At 34.9% G+C, this 18,426-nt stretch overlaps 3 protein-coding genes across 3 annotated transcripts; 2 read left to right on the forward strand and 1 right to left on the reverse strand.

Moving 5' to 3' along the window:
* Window positions 1–4,074: 4,074 nt before the first annotated feature.
* Window positions 4,075–4,551, forward strand: LOC112421951 (protein MAINTENANCE OF MERISTEMS-like). The gene has a single exon (XM_024784176.1). The coding sequence runs from the start codon at window positions 4,075–4,077 to the stop codon at window positions 4,549–4,551; it is 477 nt and encodes a 158-aa protein (XP_024639944.1).
* A 3,582-nt stretch (window positions 4,552–8,133) lies between these two features.
* On the forward strand, window positions 8,134–12,887 carry LOC11413484 (serine/threonine-protein kinase SRK2I). The gene is made up of 9 exons (XM_013598055.3): window positions 8,134–8,430; window positions 9,470–9,544; window positions 9,633–9,734; window positions 9,837–9,890; window positions 10,038–10,130; window positions 10,685–10,777; window positions 11,021–11,125; window positions 11,212–11,310; window positions 12,074–12,887. The coding sequence occupies exons 1-9, from the start codon at window positions 8,269–8,271 to the stop codon at window positions 12,356–12,358; spliced, it is 1,068 nt and encodes a 355-aa protein (XP_013453509.1). The 5' UTR covers window positions 8,134–8,268; the 3' UTR covers window positions 12,359–12,887.
* Window positions 12,888–13,398: 511 nt separating this feature from the next.
* LOC11409421 (probable disease resistance protein At5g66900) lies at window positions 13,399–18,046 on the reverse strand. Its single transcript, XM_003611757.4, has 5 exons — window positions 17,254–18,046; window positions 16,154–16,548; window positions 15,304–15,662; window positions 14,900–15,171; window positions 13,399–14,530 (listed from the first exon to the last, which is right to left on the reverse strand). The coding sequence occupies exons 1-5, from the start codon at window positions 17,879–17,881 to the stop codon at window positions 13,695–13,697; spliced, it is 2,490 nt and encodes an 829-aa protein (XP_003611805.1). The 5' UTR covers window positions 17,882–18,046; the 3' UTR covers window positions 13,399–13,694.
* Window positions 18,047–18,426: the final 380 nt, after the last annotated feature.

The raw sequence follows: 18,426 nt of genomic DNA on the forward strand, positions 1-18,426 counted from the left end.
ATGTGGTATAACTTACCTCTCTTTTGAAGGAATTAACTTCAACTTGCTCCATTCAAAGAGATATAATGTGACAAACATCTTATTTATGAATGAAAGTGGATTTGGATTATATAAAAGCTATATATGAAACTTGCACTTGATATGACTTTATAGTGGTGTATTCTATGTAATTCTTATTTAGAGTTGATGTTAATTGCCTTAAAAATCATTGTATCTTTGGTTTTCATCCTCCTTAGAGCATACCTTATGCTTCTTCTTTTTTTGTACAATATCATATGCTTCTAATTAAGGATTTTTTTAACAAGATTTTTTTTAATGTTTGTGTTGTGCTTCAACGATATGTTTTATGCATTTTAAATTTCATTGTATCTCCATAAAAGCAGTTTTAAGGACATTTTTGTGTTATGATTCATTTGATGTTGTCATTCACTTGGAGTACACTTATCCATATAAATACTTTTTAATAGGCATTTGTTGATTTATTGATTTATAGGCATATTATTCCATGAGGCACTTTTCCAAGCATGGATTTTTTGGGCGAAATAGCTATCATTTTGTTATTTTGTTGTGCAAATTACAATTAATTCTGAATTTTGTTGTTTTCTATTGAGACATTACCCCATTCTTATAAATTTCCTTTTTCATACTTTTTATTTAGGGGATATTAAGTCTACTGTTAAATGGTTAGTTTGCAGGGCATTGCAATTCCTTACTCATGCATATTAGTTTGTAGGGCATTGAATGTACTTTCTTTTTGAAAAAGCTGATGAAATTTTTATTGAAATTAAGAGTAAAATGGATGCAAAGTGTAGTACACATGTGTAGCAAAAGAATATACACTCGCTCAAAACTCATCCTCTATATTGAGCTGCCTATAGGAGTTTCCACTTTTACAATCTGGTATTTTTCTTCAGCATAATTTGGAGCTGGTTCAATGTAATTTTCTGCATAATTTAGAGGGAGTTTGAGGTTTTTTTTTCATAGTTTGGAGTGATACGGGAAAGCTTGATGAATAGTGAAAGACACATGTTTTTTTATTTGACTTTGCAGATCATATGTTTTCAAAGCGACATATGTCTTGACTCTGCATTTTGATAGTTCAAAATGGGGTTAGAGCAGTTTGAAGATCTATTGATGTGGTAACAAGTTGTGTTATAAATTTTAAAAGATGTTTGCTTGCTTATAAGGCCGGACAATTCTTTAAAAAAAAAAAAAAAGGGTTGGACATTTGTCAAGTACAATTCAAAATTCAAAGTAAGCTTATATGAGTAGTCTAGGTTTGCAAGTTGAATGCTATTTTGATTATTTACTATACAAATAAGCGTTTTGTAATTTATGATAAGAATGGTAAAGATACAAATGTAACTTTAAATATAGTCTATAAAAAAGTATTTTGTAATTTATGATTAAAAATGTTGATGTTAATACAATTGTATCACACTACTTATTTATTGAAAAACCTATAATTCTTATTAAGACTTTGCAGAGCACGAGTCAATGGAAAGGATCTTACTCGGCATGTAATACTCCTATATGATTCAAATTTAAAGATATTATATACTAGAAATATATATGACTTATATTATGTTGATTTAAATATGTTGGTTCTTAACTTTTAATAATGACATCCACCTTTACTCCGTTATATAATAGTTGGCAGGAAGAGAAAATATATTTGAGGGATTAAATGTGATTAAGAGGGATTAAACTCTCGAATAGTAATTTACTCGAATGGTATATAGTACATCAAACACGTACATTGTACAAGTCAAATATAACTTATTGATCTCTATTATAGTCAGTAGGACCTTGCGTCGCATAGGTTGTGTATGAAGAAGTATTTTGAAATGTGCAATACTCCCTAATATATGCTATGTTGTCTTTAACAACTGTTTATATCTTTGTTGTAATATTTGGTTTGTGATACGATACTTCTCGATACGGTAACTTTGGTGACTCCGATAAATTTTATTTGTGTATTTTGATTTTTTAAATTCCATTCCAACATATTTCGTTTTATTGTGTATCAAATTATTCTGGCTCATAAGACCCGTGCGGTGCACGGGTCGGCGTTCTAATGGATAATAACTCGTAAATACTCGACCAAAGGCTATTATTCTAATACATTAAAATGTTTCACAATCCACATTTTCAATCCAACGGGAGAGCTCAAATAAAGTCCAAAATGAACGATGCCTGTTGTGAACATAGGTTGGAACAAAACTTTTATTTCCTGGAATTACCCTTTTTGTTGCGTTTTTGAGTGAAGAGAGAATATTCCTTTAATATTTTTTTTTGAATTCTGCTCATTGCCCAAATAGTTTCGCTCATTCTCAAAGTAAAAGTCAAAAATGCCCATACGCATGTTAACTTGCGTAGCGTGAGTTAACATGCACTAGTTATAAGGGTAGTGTGACTTAAGTCACGCAGCGTGACTTAAGTTGTGCTACGTTACTTAAGTCAGTTATCAGCAACACAGCAGCACAGAACCTCCATTTTTCAACTTTTCAAAAAACGAAAATTTCACCCCCAAATCCGAATTTCACTATTCTTGTGCCATTCAAACCAAATTTCGTCCACAATATCAAGTAAGTGATTATTATACTACTTCTTTGCATTATTTTGGTTGAAATTTTCGAATATTTTAAGAAAATTAAATTTTTTAGGTTTTTAAAAAATTGTCTTGCATATTAAAGATTATGATTGTTAGTGATGATTTAACTTAGGAATTGTTGTTTAGGGTACAATGTGGTAGTTTAGGGTTTAGAAAATGTAAGATTACATAGTTGTTTGAAAAATGCACACTACGTGTTCGATGAAATGTCTCAATTATATATTTTTTTTGTAATTAGTTAGAGCTATGTTTGTTAATGTTGATGATAGTTAATTTGACTGCAATGTGGTAGTTTATGGATTCAAATGACATTGTCGATATTATAGATAATGTTGTTGTTGTTGTATTATTAAAGATGACACATGTGTTGGTGTCGAAATTATGTGCAAAAGTGTTAAAGATTTTTTGCTTTTTTTGCAGACATGTCTGAGCATGAGAGGAATGACAGTTTTAGAGCTGGGAGGCGTACCCCGACTGGTAGGGCACAGAGGGAGAAGCAAGCGTTACAGCCTCTGGCTAGTCGAGGTCGAGGGAGACTGGGGGCCACAAGTCTTGCTACTTGATGCTGCGGGGGGATCGACGTCACAGACAGGTGCATCCCAAATTGTGGACCCGCCACACTACCAGCCTGAGCATCATTATCAGGAGCAGCCTTGATTTCAGCTGGGTTATCAGTATCAGGAGGGATATGAGTATCACCTGGGGTATCAGCCCCAGTTTCACGAGGGGTGTCAACCTGAGCAGCAGTATGTGGAGCCTCCTCAGCAGCAGCAGTATGTCGAGCCTCCTCAGCAGCAGTAGGATGAGCAGCAACATGCAGAGCTTGTTATGGAGGATGAGGACGGGGCTTTCCAGGGGGGCCTTACGAGTTGTCTCTTTTACCGGCCTTCGATAAACACGTGGCATGCAAGCTTTGGAACGATAAAACAGTAAGTATAATTTGCTTTATTTAATTTAATGATATTTTACTATTATGTGAAGTTTATTTTATGTAGAATATGTTATTTTCATTTAAATTAAGTATAACTACCGTAGAATATGTCATGCTTATTTTACATATTTAAGTATAATTGATTTATTTTCAACGTAGAATATATATAGTTTATTATTATGTCAAGTTTATGTTACGTAGAATATGTATAGTTTATTATTATGTCAAGTTTATTTTACGTAGAATATGTATAATTTATTATTATGTCAAGTTTATTTTACGTAAAATATTTATAGTTTATTATTTCATGTTTATTTTACATATCTATTTTTTTTTTTTTGTATTTCAGTTGCAAGTGGATCGTAAGATGACTGACATTTAGCACGGGAGGAAACTGAAGCTTTCTGCCTTGTCCCTTCCGTTGTCGGAAGATGATAATCCTTGGTTCCGGGAACCGGTTGATAGATCGAGTCTAGGGTCCCTCCTTCTGATTGGGTAAGACAACATCTCCCACGGGTTAATGTGTGCCATGGTTGAGAGATGGCATCAGGAGACCAGCAGCTTCCATCTGCCTGTTGGGGAGATAACCATCACACTGGATGATGTGGCTTGTCTCCTAGACATCCTCGTCGCTGGACGGCTCACTCACGAGGAGGATTTAGATCATGACCATTCTGTAGAACTGCTAGTGACTCACCTATTGTTTCCAATGGAGGACGCGATTGGGCAGGTGAGTGATTTTGGTGCCTCTGTCACTTTCACGGCCCTGAAGGACCGTTATGACCACCTGTTGAACAAGTGTAACCATTTGTTGGAGGAGAATTTATCAGAGGAGGATGAGCAGGAGCTGCGTCGTATTAGGCCCGCCTGTGTCAAGGCGTTCTTGTTGCTCTTGGTTGGCTACATGCTTTTTGCCAACAAGAACAACAAAACCATTAGTCTGTTGTGGATGCTTGCGATTCGAGATTTGGCTAACATAGACACTTGGTCATGGGGAGCGATGTGACTTGCTTTCTTATATGAGCAGCTGAATCTCACCTCAGAATGTTGGCTCAATTGGTGGTTACATGAGCTTGGTTGTGGTAATATATATATATATATATATATATATATATATATATATATATATATATATATATTTTAAGTTAAACGTAAATGTATAGTTTCTGTATGACACTCGTGTTCTGATATAGATTTGTCTCTTTGTTTTTGCAGGGATGGGTTATAGCTCACTTCAGACATGTGGTTCCGAGGTCGAGATATCTAGATTACGAGAGAGAGAGAGAGAGAGAGAACCCGTATGTGGGTAGATGGAAACCTCAAAGGGGGTTTAAACATGCTGACCACTTCAGAGGCTTGTTGGAATCGATGGATCATTGTCATGTCACCTAGACGCCGTACGAGCACCGACGAGACGTGACGCCTTTTCAGGACGTGTGCTGGTACTCCGGATGGATCATGGCCGACAGACAAAGGATGGTGCGTCACTTGCCGGAGCGGGTGCTGAGGCAATACGTACATGCTCAGAGGGTTCCCCGACCTCCTACTACGATTACGCCTCTTGCCCCAGCAGATGTGGCTGCTGCCTTCTTGGAGTTTGCTCTGCATGTCGTTCCCCAGCAACAGCGGGGTGGTCAGATCCTAGAGGACGAGCCTTGGAAGCATTTAGAGAGGTACATTATATGTTTCTACCGTGTATCCCATCCTCTCATCGTCAACCCTGCTCTAGAGCATGACATTGTCATGCCGAGACCTGTGTACCAGGATATTCTTGTTGACTAGGAGTGGGCCATACATCCTCCCGATCCATTGCAGGTCATCAACAGCATGAGAGACAGAGTGGAGCATGCGATGCAGATTTCAGAGGTGGTTTCAAATCCACTCTTCTTTGGCATTTTGGAGGGCCTTCGGACCGATTGATTATAACGTGTTTGACCATCAGCAGGTTTCGAGGAGGAGGTCTAGGAGTCATAGTCCGCATGAGCAGCAACAGTAGGGTCTTAGTCTTTGTTTATGACTTGTTTTTTCGTTAAAATTGTGTTTCTAAATTATTATTGAATGACTGCATGATCTCTAAATTATGAGTTATGGATGAATCAATGAATGGTTGTACCAAAATTATTATTGAATGATTGCATATTCACTAAACAGGGACAGATGGAACAAGGCAGCAGCTACTGCCACTGCCACTGCCATGCTATTCTGTTGCGCATATAGCTTCAACACCAACGTGAGTTAACTCACGCTAGTGTTAAAACTAGCGTGACTTAACTCACGCTACTCAAATTCTGTTAAAACTAGTTTTATGCCTAGCGTGGTTTAAGTCACACAACGTGGCTTAAGTTGCGTAACATTTTGTACTAGCGTGAGTTAAGTCACGCAACATATGTTAAGATACGTTGTAATTTGCACTAGCGCATGTTAACATGCGTAGGGGCATTTCAGTCATTTACTTTGGAAATGAGCGAATCCATTTGGATAATGAGCAATTTTTTTTTTTCGTACACGAGAATGGAAAACTGACCTCAAGTTTGGATAAGCAAGAAATGGCTTTAGATCCTGCTGCGTCAGTGCAAGCATAAAGTTGGGCTTTCGTGGCGGGTCACGTTTGGAAAAAAGATGTGTGGGTTGAGCTTTAACAATTGTTTTTCTCACATTCATTGTTTCTTATAAACACATGAAAATAACCAAAAACATTTCAGCGGTAGTTAACTACCGTTGACTTATAACTAAAAAATTGGCAGTAGTTAACTACCGTTGAGTTTTTTGTCATTTTTGTGTGTTTTTAAGAAACACTAGATGTAAAAACAGCAAGCTTCCTGATCTTTTTGGAGTGAAGTTGCTAAATAGATCATCATGATGGGCTTTCATTCTAGCCCATGTTTTACATTCTAGTTTGAAAGTTACTTTTCCCACTTGAGCATTTGCTATGAAACACCAAAAAACTACATTTACATTTACTCTCATTTCATCGGTAATTAATTGTCGTTGGATCCATGCTTAAAAAAATGTCACATAGGCAGTTAACTGCCGCGGAACGAGGTATATCGATAGTTAACTGCTGTGGATAAGTTTTTTAACAATCTCAAAAGTGGGTTATAGATTAAATATATTTTTTAGAAAGTGCAAAAGGAATCTCAACCTATTTCTTCGTTTTCTTTGATATTTTGGTGTCACTTTATACATTTTCCTATTGAATTTATGATGACAAATACATAATCATCAAAACCTGATCGCGAAGGAGCACATCACTTTCGTGAAGAAAAGACCCGGAGTAAAATAAGATAATCGCATTGGCTGATTTTTTTTTTTTTGCCTTTAAGCCACAATGGATAATGAGTGTCTGTATCCCTATTTATAAGTACTTTTTTTTTATGAGCTATTTAAAAGTACTTTATGTAAAAATAAATCCTCTCTCTGTAGATATCTATATATAAAAACACTCTTTCAATCTTTTTTGTTTCAAACACTCCTTCAATTTAGTAGTTATATCTGTTATTTTTATTTTATTTTAAATACACATCTTCACTAATAAATGAGATGCATGTCTTAATTAATAAATGATGGATGCATTCTTCGTGTTAATTTAGCTCCGTTGAAAAAAATATTGCATTATATATGTAGGGATTAAAGTTCGAACCCTAATATTTTATTTTATTTTTTGCTTTCCTTGTAAACAAATCACGCCAACCCCATGAATGTTAGGGAACAAACTGTTCTAGATTGATTCAAGGTCTATAAATTCTGTACTTGTTAGGCCCAAAAGTACCCTGCCTGCCACATGCTATTGGACGAAGTCCATAAGCATTGGATTCATCCAATCTCATCATTGCTTAATCAACAAATAGTTGAGATTCTTTCATTTCATAACGTCTCAATGATGTATAAGACACGCGAGCTCGACATTGATGACACCATTTGTCGGTCCCCCATCAACTCCAACGACTCCACACATGTTTATAAAAGACACCGTTTATCACAAATGTAAGATACACAACTTCTATCCTTTCAATACCCTCACTCTTTTTTATTACTGAAAAATTAGTATTAAACATTTTTAATCAGAAATTAATATTAATTAAGACATATAAGAATAAGGACAAAGAGTGTTTAAGAGTGTAGTAGTAGGGAGTATGTGATTTTGTAAGAAAAGAAAACGTGTATGAGGAAGTGGATAAGGATTGAAAATTGGTTGGTACTGTACTGTACTTGGTAATTAGTAAATGTTACACTGAACACCAACACATTCATATGGACAGCAAAAAATTGATAAAAAAAACCATTGATCACATTAGATTACATTACATACAAATCATGCCCCTGAACTGAGTCAACGGTTTTGTTAGTAGGGGAGGGGTTTTGTTTCGAAATTAGAATCCTTAAACTTTAAGAATTCTATCCTATATATCTAAAGCAGCCAGCCAGTCTAAAAAATATCTTGGAAACTAAAGTCAAGTGGCTGCGACCTGACAATAACACATGACCAACCCAACCAAAGGAAACCGACAGAATCAGTTTTATAAATAATAAAAGGACAATCCACTTGCATGTTGCTTAGTAGATTAAGACAGTGACACAATTGAGAAAAATTTAATAGTAAAAGGTTGAAGGAAGACAATACATACAATGTTGCTCCTTACCAAGCAACAACAATAATCCGAATCATTCTATTCTCCACATAGAACGAACGTCGTCGTTTACTTCCTCCTTCGATCTCCTTTCTATGAATCCTCCTCCGGCCATGGATATGCCGATCATGCACGACAGCGACCGTTACGATTTCGTTCGAGATATTGGATCAGGGAATTTCGGCGTTGCTAGACTCATGAGAGATAAACACACCAAAGAGCTTGTTGCTGTCAAATATATCGAACGCGGAGATAAGGTTTCCTTCCATCATCTTTTATTATTTGTTTTCCGTTAATTACTATGCTCACGTATCATATATCATACTACTGCTAAGTTGATGATGTTATTAGTTGATAATTTCTATTTTTGTTTTTGTTTGTTTCCTGTTGCGGAAATTCAGGTAAAATGTTTCTTGTTTTTAGTGGATTATATGCACGCACTTATTACTGATTCAATCTGAATAATATCATAGTTGTATTCATTCAATTGACACAAACAAAAGGAGTTTATGTAGGTCAACAACACCTAGCTCAACTAACTAACTACTTATAACTAATTACAGAATTAGTTTACTAGCTTATCTAAGTAGGAGCTAATACCACTGCTAACTAATCAAATTGTTTTGGGTTTTATTCTCCGTTTTCTAAGAAAAACAAGTTCTAGTAATTCAGAGTCTGGTCGTGGGGTTAGTGAAGTCTAGTCAAGAGTTGTTTCAATCATGATTCATATTTTAGTTCTCCCAAACGATTCAACTCTAACTGAAGCTCTTTGTCAAAAAAAAAAAAACTCTAACTGAAGCTCATTATAACTTGAGTCTGACCACTTGATTATACCGAGTGCACTCTACAGTTCCATGACTTCCATCTTTGTTACTTATTCGTTTAAATTAAAGTTGAAGTTTTCAACTTGTAGAGGCTGACTTTCAATTGCCCTTGCTTCAAGTCCAAGGGGACTCTTTATTAAGGAGACAGGAATTATAAAGAATTGGTTGGTCACTTTCCTAAATCCGAAAGTCGGACGTTGGACTGGTTCAGATGATAAATGCAGAGTGATTTAGGTAGATTTTAGGTTTACATACTCAAAATAGAATTGTGAACAAGGAAAGGAAGTCTGGTGTTCCAAACTGTACTTTTGGTTTAAGTATGATCTTTTAATTGAACTTTTAGTGTGAGACTCATTTTTTCTTGAATATTTTAATCGTTAAGGAATATTTGTTGCTAGTTTCTTTATAATTTTTACTGATAGAGTGTGAGACTCATTTTTCCTCGAATCATGTTATTGTGTGTGTATGGCAGATTGATGAAAATGTTAAGAGAGAAATAATCAATCATAGGTCTTTGAGACATCCTAATATTGTCAGGTTTAAGGAGGTTGGTATTTTTATTATGTTTCTAAATCCTTTATGTGGAAAGGAGGATATTTATATTTACGGAAAATGTTCTGTGAAATTTCACTTAGGTCATTTTAACACCTACTCATCTGGCCATTGTAATGGAATATGCATCTGGAGGAGAAATGTTTGACAGAATCAGCAGAGCAGGACGTTTTACTGAGGATGAGGTCCATATACAACTAGTTTACTTTCCCTTCACCTATCATTCTTTGAGAAGAATTTGTACCGGTTATTTCGTTTAACTTGTTAACCCCAATAGTATGTTGCAGGCTCGTTTCTTCTTTCAACAGCTGATATCCGGTGTCAGCTATTGTCATTCAATGGTAATCGAGCTCCTCTCCCTTCCCCACTATCTATGAATTGTGTTTAAACTATCTTAGAATGTGGTATAGTTAATGTACTAATGTACCAATTTTATTAGTATTATGTCTGATGCATCAATCTTATGTATAATTTGTCTCCTCATGAAGCAAGTATGTCATCGGGATCTGAAGTTGGAAAACACTTTGTTGGATGGAGATCCAGCACTTCATTTGAAGATCTGTGATTTTGGATACTCCAAGGTAAGGGCTTATTTGCTTATAAAGATTTCTGTTGTTTGAGTTCTGTGCTTTACATATTTTACTGCGATTGGTGTGCCGTGGTCGAGTAGTTTTTACCTTATAAATAATGTTTTTTTTTTTTTTTTTTTCACGAATGTTATTGCACCTTTGTGAATTGTGACAACTATTCAGGCTCCTTAAAAACTAGTATTCCTCCAAATTACTTTTTTCATCTGATTGTCGCTCTTTACTTTTCTTATGAATTCCTTTTATTTCTGTCATAATTTTTTTGGTACATTGCAATTAAAATAGAGCTTCATGTGTAAATGCAATGACACCCTATGTCCTTGAATTTTTCTATCATCCTTTTCATGAATTCAATTTTCTTTTGGCTTGTTAGCACCTTCATATTCATTTTTCCCGAATGAATTGGGACTTCTCATGTACAGATCACTCATTATTCTCTTTCATTTCTTATAAATTGAGTTGTTTAGATCAATTTCTTCTATTTTTAGAAATCTAATATATCTTTTTTTTTTGAACAAGAGAAATCTAATATATCTTGTTCTTGGCAGTCTTCGGTTCTTCATTCACAACCAAAGTCAACTGTGGGAACTCCGGCTTATATTGCCCCAGAAGTACTGCTGAAGCAAGAGTATGATGGAAAGGTTAGAGTCATTAGTTTACAGTCTTGTTCTTTTTCTGTATAGTATTTCTTTCATAATTTGCAAAGAAAAATTTGTGGGTAGTATATAAGAAGCTACATCAAATGATATGTCTAGACTCTTAACAATGACTAATTTTCTTTTGTGGTTGTCATTTTCACACAGTTCATGTCCTTTTAAGGTTGCTAGTATGCATTTTGAGTATCTTAATTGATTTCTTTAATGTTTCCATAAATTTGATATCAGGTTGCAGATGTATGGTCATGTGGAGTAACCTTATACGTGATGCTTGTGGGATCATATCCTTTTGAAGATCCCGATAATCCAAAGGACTTCCGGAAGACAATTCAGGTTGATCAGATATTAAGCTGTTTGCATGTTTTCTTTATGCGCCTCTGATTGTGTGAGCCCGACTGGTTTTGGTTGGTTCCCTGCAGAGGGTTCTCAGTGTCCAGTATTCCGTTCCAGACTTTGTTCAAATATCTCCTGAATGTCGTGAAGTTATATCAAGAATCTTTGTTTTTGACCCTGCAGAGGTAATTTCTATTTTCTAACAACTCACTTGTATTTAAATATCACTTGACAAACACTATACAGCTCCTGAAGAATTTTGCAAAATAGATGCATTTTTTTATGCTACCAATCCACCTGCTGTTTAACAATCCAAAAGTTCTTCTCTTGGTAGGATATTCCACTACTAAATAAGTCAAGAGGATTTCTTTGAACATATCTTGTGATTTCTGAATATGTCCATTAATTTTGATTTGTGATGCTATCTTTGTTTGTTTCAGCCTGGTTTGAAGCTATGAACCCATATTTTTTTTTAAATGCTGTGAACCCATTTTTCTGGCTTGCTTTGTTACCAAGTTAGAATTTCAATATTTACTCTGCACATAGTATTAAGATCATGTTTAGAATTTAGATACTAAAATAGATTCAATTTCTTTTCTTTGTTGTTTTATTTTGTATTAAGTGAACTGGTTAGTGAACTCGTGTAGATTCCACAAATTTACGCAGACTCTCGAGTTTAGCAACCTTGAGTATATCTACTATATTAATGTTATAACGTTTCGAGGTCCTGCGCTTCTTTGGTTCTATGTGTAGCATTTTTAAAATGTATTGTTCATAGTTGCATCCATTACCACATAATAAAAAATCGTGATCATAGGCAACACGGAAAAATGTTGATTGCAAATTATAAACTGAACCTCTTGATTATATAGGAACATGAAAGGGATTATTAACTTCCATTCTTGCTAGTTTATTTAAATCTTATGAATCTGGATATTAATGTTGCAGAGAATCACCATTCCAGAAATATTGAAAAATGAATGGTTTCTGAAGAATCTTCCTGCTGACTTGGTGAATGAAAAGTTAACGGATAACCAATTTGAAGAGCCAGATCAGCCCATGCAGAGCATGGATACGATCATGCAGATCATTTCAGAAGCTACCGTACCAGCAGCTGGGAGCTATTTAGACCAGTTTATGCCTGATAATGATACGGATGATGATATGGATGATATGGACTCTGACTATGAACTTGATGTAGATAGTAGTGGGGAGATTGTATATGCCATATAATTTAATTATCATTGAGACCGCAAACTGAAAAGAGAGCTTTATGGTCTTCTCAGCATCAAGGATAAAGAAAAAATTCCGTGACTATTTCATGCAGACTGGTTGATGCACAAAGTTCATCACGTTGATTTATATGATGTATGCTTATTTGGAACATCCATTGTCCACAACATTTATCAGTATCACTTTTGTGGGTCGAGCAACATGTTTTTTTTATGTATAGGGATCATCTCTATTTCTCAAAAGATGGTTTCACTACTATGATTTAGGGTGTATAATAACATAATTTTAGAATTTGTTGCATAATTAAGTTTTTATACATCAAAAATCATGATAATGAAGCTCTTCATTTCTTTTCACAATGGAGAGGACATGTACTCGTTTTGTACATTCTAAAAGGGTTGTTGGCTGAGGAATCCTCAGTGAGGATAACGTTCATTACCTTTTTGCTCTCTTGTTGAATACTTTGTTATATTTACACATTATCCTTGGTTCTGGCCTGCAAGTTAAGGGAAATATTGTTTGAATTTCACTGCACATTTCATGACTCTACCTAGAAGTTCTTGTGTTTATCCTAGTAAATCTTACTCTTGTACGCCATATTTGGTTATTCACAATTTCTGTCGGAATGTTTCTGTATCTGCACCTCTTTTTATGCTTCAGTGCATGCTAAATGCAACCAAGATGGATGCGATCGCAATTCTACAATCTATATTAGTGAAAATGGGGTGGACAGTACAAAAGTTTTACCTCCTGAACTAAGATAAATTATTTTTGTTCCTTCTACTACATATAGTTGAAGGGTTAAAAAATTCAACCAAGTAGAACAAGTCCTTTTTTCCTTGTTGAAAAAATTCAAACCTAAAAGTTAAATATTTAGTTCTATGCTGATGTATTCCATCTAATTCCATTTCACTTTATCTAATTCCTATCTCACTTTATTGTAATTGGCTACTGGCCATAATCCACCAACTGACCAATATACATAACACAAAATGAAACTGAACCAAACAATCAAAAAGGGATACTTTGACACCTCAATCTGGAAACAAAGTATTTTGGAGTACTGTAATTCTGATGTACATAGATCCTATTCTCTCTTCAAATGAATGAGAAAATATGGTGCTAGTTTGTTACAGAATAATAGTCATGCTACAACAACACATGGAGTTATCTTTTAGGCCACATAGAGTATATTACATGTACAGTGACACAAACTCCTGCTTTGTTCACTAGAGTTACACGGACAAGGTTATGATAAATAGGAAAACATATGTGTAGCAACATTGCTTACATGTTCAATATGACTTCAGGTCACTTTTTCCACGTGAAGCAACACTTAGGAACGAGTTCCATGAAGCCAATTTAAGTTAATCTCGACTTTAGGCATATCTATCTTCAGATTGGGAATGTTGGGAAAATGTTCCCATAAGGCAGCACCTTCTTCATCACAGATCACATGTATTTCATGCTTTACATTCCCCAAATTGATGACAGAATAAGGAAGTTCACTCAAGTTTGAGCAACCCTTCATGTAGAACTTCTCAAGCTTTTTCAAGTCACCGATATCGTTCGGTAATTTTGAAAGACTCACACAGTCTGAGATGTCAAAACATCGTAGCTTGTTAAGGCCACTGACAGATTCTGAGATCTCTACTAAATCAGAACAGGAACAAAGCCTTAGCACTTCCAAATTCTCCAACTTCTCAATATCTTGAGGAATTGCAGAAAGCTTGTGACAGTTTGTGATACTTATCTTCTTCAATGTAGTAATGTTAGAGAATCCATCGGGCAATTTAATCAAATCATTACAATAGTCAATGCTCAACTCCACTAGATTTGGCATAGCATCTGAAATTTGGATAGAATAGTTTTCAAAAGCATCCCTTGTATTGCACATATGAAGGGATAATTTTTGCAGATTCTTCAATATGCTTAGGCAAGGGACTGACACCTTCTCCAACCTTATTCTTTTCAAGTTTGATAAAAACCCAAGTAGCTCAAACTTGATTAACTCAGAACGATGGAAACCATAATTTGTTACTATTAAAACTTTCAGTTTGCTCATTTTGTCTGTGAAATCCGGTAATGAGTACTGGTCAGACTGAAGATTCAAAACCAGAACCTCAACTTCATCAGGTTGCATATCACACCAATCAGAAGAAAATGATTCATCTGTAAAACATCTTATATCAAAATAAGCATTGAAGGTGATGTATGACAATTGACAAGTGAATGAGTATTACATATTGCCGCCTCTGTTACAAAATAGTTGTCATTTAAAGATTTTAGTTTATTTTAATTTTTTGTCACTTCAGAAAATAAAACAAAAACTAATTGCTTGAGTTTTATTTAACTTTATTCTTATCTTTTAATACTTTCTATCAAGTGATGTGCAAGAACATTGATAGAGTGAACATATACTCCAGTCAAATGAACTTATAAACTTTGTGAAACCTTTGGCAAAATCTTTTTAAGACAATTACTTTGTAACAAATGGAATTCATTTGCAAGTGTGCATATGATTTAGACATTGAAACATACCAGTTGAAATAGACAGTATCCGGGCAGCAACCTTTAGTTGTTTCTGTTTTACGAACATTCCGGCGATGAATGAGTACACTCGACTAATGATTCCTTGCTGATTTGGTCCTATCCACCAATCAGGACGGTTATCTCCATTCAAGTCAATGATCAGTCTTTTTCTCTGTTCAAATGATTCCCCTTTGCTTTGATGGATTGCCAGTTCTCTGAGAAGATCATGCATCATGACATAGTGGTTATTGTAGTACATGTCTGTTTCTGTTGCAACTTTCCTGTACAGCAAGCATAATTTAGTAACCGAGAGAAGAACCAAAACAAGGGTAAGACAAATAATCTAATATATTTTATAGAATAGCTTCACTTATTTGCTTTATAATGACAAGAACCAAAAAGATATTGATTACCTTGTAGCTATGACACTAATCAAATTTCTGGTGATTAAATCATGGACAATGGCCATTGCATTTGTACCATCTTCATCTAGGCCATGCAATTCTGCCCACATATCAATGAGGACAGTAACAGGGATCCTCTGGTCTTCTGGAAATAGTCCCATATCCATGAAGCACTCCTTCTCCTTGATATCTTCTAACATATCCAAACTTTGTTGAAGGTAACATAGCAAGTCAGTGCTATTAGACTCAAGAATGGATTGACTCTTTAAACGCTCCTTCATTTTTTGCCACGTTACAAAAGGCTGCTTACGAAGTGATCCCGCAATGACCTGAAGCGCCATCGGTGAACCCTTACAGGCTTTCACTATCTGTGCATAGAAGTAAAATCAGTGAGTAACATCAACGGTTTGGGTAACTAACTTGTATGCAATTGTATACTAACAAGGGGCTGTTTGGGTTGACTTCAGTGGGCTTATCTACTGGTATAATCACTTTTGAGACTGTTTGGATTAACTTATTCGAGCTTATCTACTGGTATAGTCCCTTTTGAAACTGTTTGTGAGAGGATATGAAAACAGCTTATAGCAATTATATGAAAACAATTCAACTTTTTGTTATCTTTTGTTATAAAAATAGACACTTATACGATAATCGCTTAATTAAGTTGTTTATTCAGACAGAGCCCTAGTCAGTTGACAGCTTTGAAAACTAATCATGTATTTCATAAATAATTTGTTTATATCCCATAGTAGAAGATTTAACATAACAAATAAACCATAAATTTCTGTCTTGTCGGTCAACATATAATTATGTCTCATCAGTGCAATCAAAATTTAGTTGGAATGAAGAGAAAAAGTACCTCATGGACAAGATTTTTATCAGGCATTTTGTCATTGGATTGAGCAAAGTGAAGGAAAAGGGACACTGCATGATCATGGTCAAGTGGATCTAACTGGTATGGGGTGCCAAATCTTCTAAATGCAACCCTTGAAGTCACCAAAATCTTATAATCTGGCATTTGGAATTTGAACCTCTCAACAAGGCCTTCTGAGCCAGGCCAAACATCATCCAAGACTAATAATATTGGATTTCTCCCAACTTGCCTCAGCAGAAGTCCCAACCGGTTAATGGCGTCTTCATCAGTTTGAAACTCAGGCACCCGAAGCCCACAGTGTTCGAATAGCGTTTGTACAATGTTCTTCAAGTTGGGAGTTTTTGAGACGGTAACAAAGAAGATGTTTCCACCAAACTTGCCTGTCAAAATAAAATAGCTTTCTAAATCAAGGAGAATGGACTATAACAAAATGAAGCAGAATGGAATACAATGAAATGAAATAAAATTGTTCGGATATTTTCTATGATTGAATGCCAAAAAAGACGGGTAAGAAAGAGATCATAGAATGAACAACATAATATCCCATTCTATTCCATCCAATCTCAGTTAGACTATATCTTTGGAATCACGTTGGGTTCCTGGTTATGTTAGCCCAATTGTAGTGGGAGGAAGTTAATATAAACTGGTCATAATCAATCCAAACAATGAAAGCTAATGTAATTCTATTTCATTTCAATCCACCCATAACAAGAGGTTTAATGCTAATTTAAATTAAATGCATGTCATGCAAGACTACTAACTAAACAAGCAAGTAAGTTCACAAGAATGACGCTTGTTTAGATAAACAACTTAATTAAGTGCTTATCATATAACAAAAAGTAAAGTAAAGTCAAACTATTGTCATATAAACAGTAAGTTGTTTTCAAAAGATTCATGAAAAGGTCATGTAAATAAGCTAAAAATACTTTATGGACATGGTATAAGTTATTTGTATAAGCCCTTGTAAACGGTCTCATGAAGTGTTTATGCTAGCAGATAAGCTTAAATAAGTCAATTCAAACAGACAACCCTAAAAGAGTTACAATAATTTAGTGAAAAAAAGAGAAGCAATTAGTAGTTACTACCTTTGATTTGTGGATTCCAACAAAGCTTCTTAGCAAGAGTGCTTTTACCAGATCCACCTAAACCAGTCAAAACAAGTACAGAAACACCATCTTTCAATAATTGAATCTTCAACTTATTCAAAGGCTCATCAACTCCCATACACTGAGGCTCTTCAGGAGCACCACACAATCCCCTAATCTGACTTCCATCAAACTGACCCAAATTCTCCTTTCTCATCAAAATCTCAAAAATCTTGGAAATTTCATCCACCTTAGCCACCAGCTTGATCAAATCTTTTTTATTCTCAAGTTGAACATTAACAGACAAATGTCTCTGAAGTCCTTCATCTTTCTTCTTAAGCTTTCCTTGGTAACCTGGAAAAGAAAGAAAGTTCCATAAAGTAAGCTTCTTACTTTTTCTTACAAGCTCTTCACCTTCTCTTATGTGTTTCTCTAATCTTTCTATCTCTTCACTTGGTCGATCCAAGAAATCGTTGTAAACTTTGATTTCTTTAACCAAAGGAGCCAAATTGTTCAAAGTTTCTATGTTCCTTTCCAGAGTAGGACCAAATTCTCGACCCTTTTTGATTGTTTGAAGAGCTTTCTTCACCACCTCTCCCATCACAGCTCCACTTAATGCATCCGCCATAACTAGAACACAAGATCAAAACTATATTGTGTTTGTAAGAACCAAAGTACCCTTGTGTTGTGGAATTAACATAACTTTTTTGTAGCAACATTAAAACTATGATAAGATATTTATAGCAGAAGATATCTTCGTTGACTTATTATTTTTTGGTCTTGTTATTTTATCAAAGGTAACGTATATGTGTTTTTTTTAATACAAAAACACGTACATACGTATATGGTTTGTAGTTACTTGGTACCTTGGTAGTTATAGAGTCGTTGCTTCTAATGGTTTGATACCGCGTTTAAACTTAAAAAACTTTCTATAAACAAATCACAGAAAAAAAAAATCTATAAACAAAGAAAGAATTTTTTTATATGCATATACGCTTTTTTTTTTTTTAGTTTTGTATCTGCATGCCTTATATTTATATGTTGCGTAACTTTTCTTTGATTGATCATTTGTTATATTCAATGTCATACCTTCCATTAACCTTTTGTTCTATCTGGAATGTATATGGTTATCATTATTGTGTTACTTGGATCTTTGAGATTAGGACTTGGATT

Source organism: Medicago truncatula, chromosome 5 (assembly GCF_003473485.1).
Source record: "Medicago truncatula cultivar Jemalong A17 chromosome 5, MtrunA17r5.0-ANR, whole genome shotgun sequence".
Taxonomy (NCBI): Eukaryota; Viridiplantae; Streptophyta; class Magnoliopsida; order Fabales; family Fabaceae; genus Medicago; species Medicago truncatula.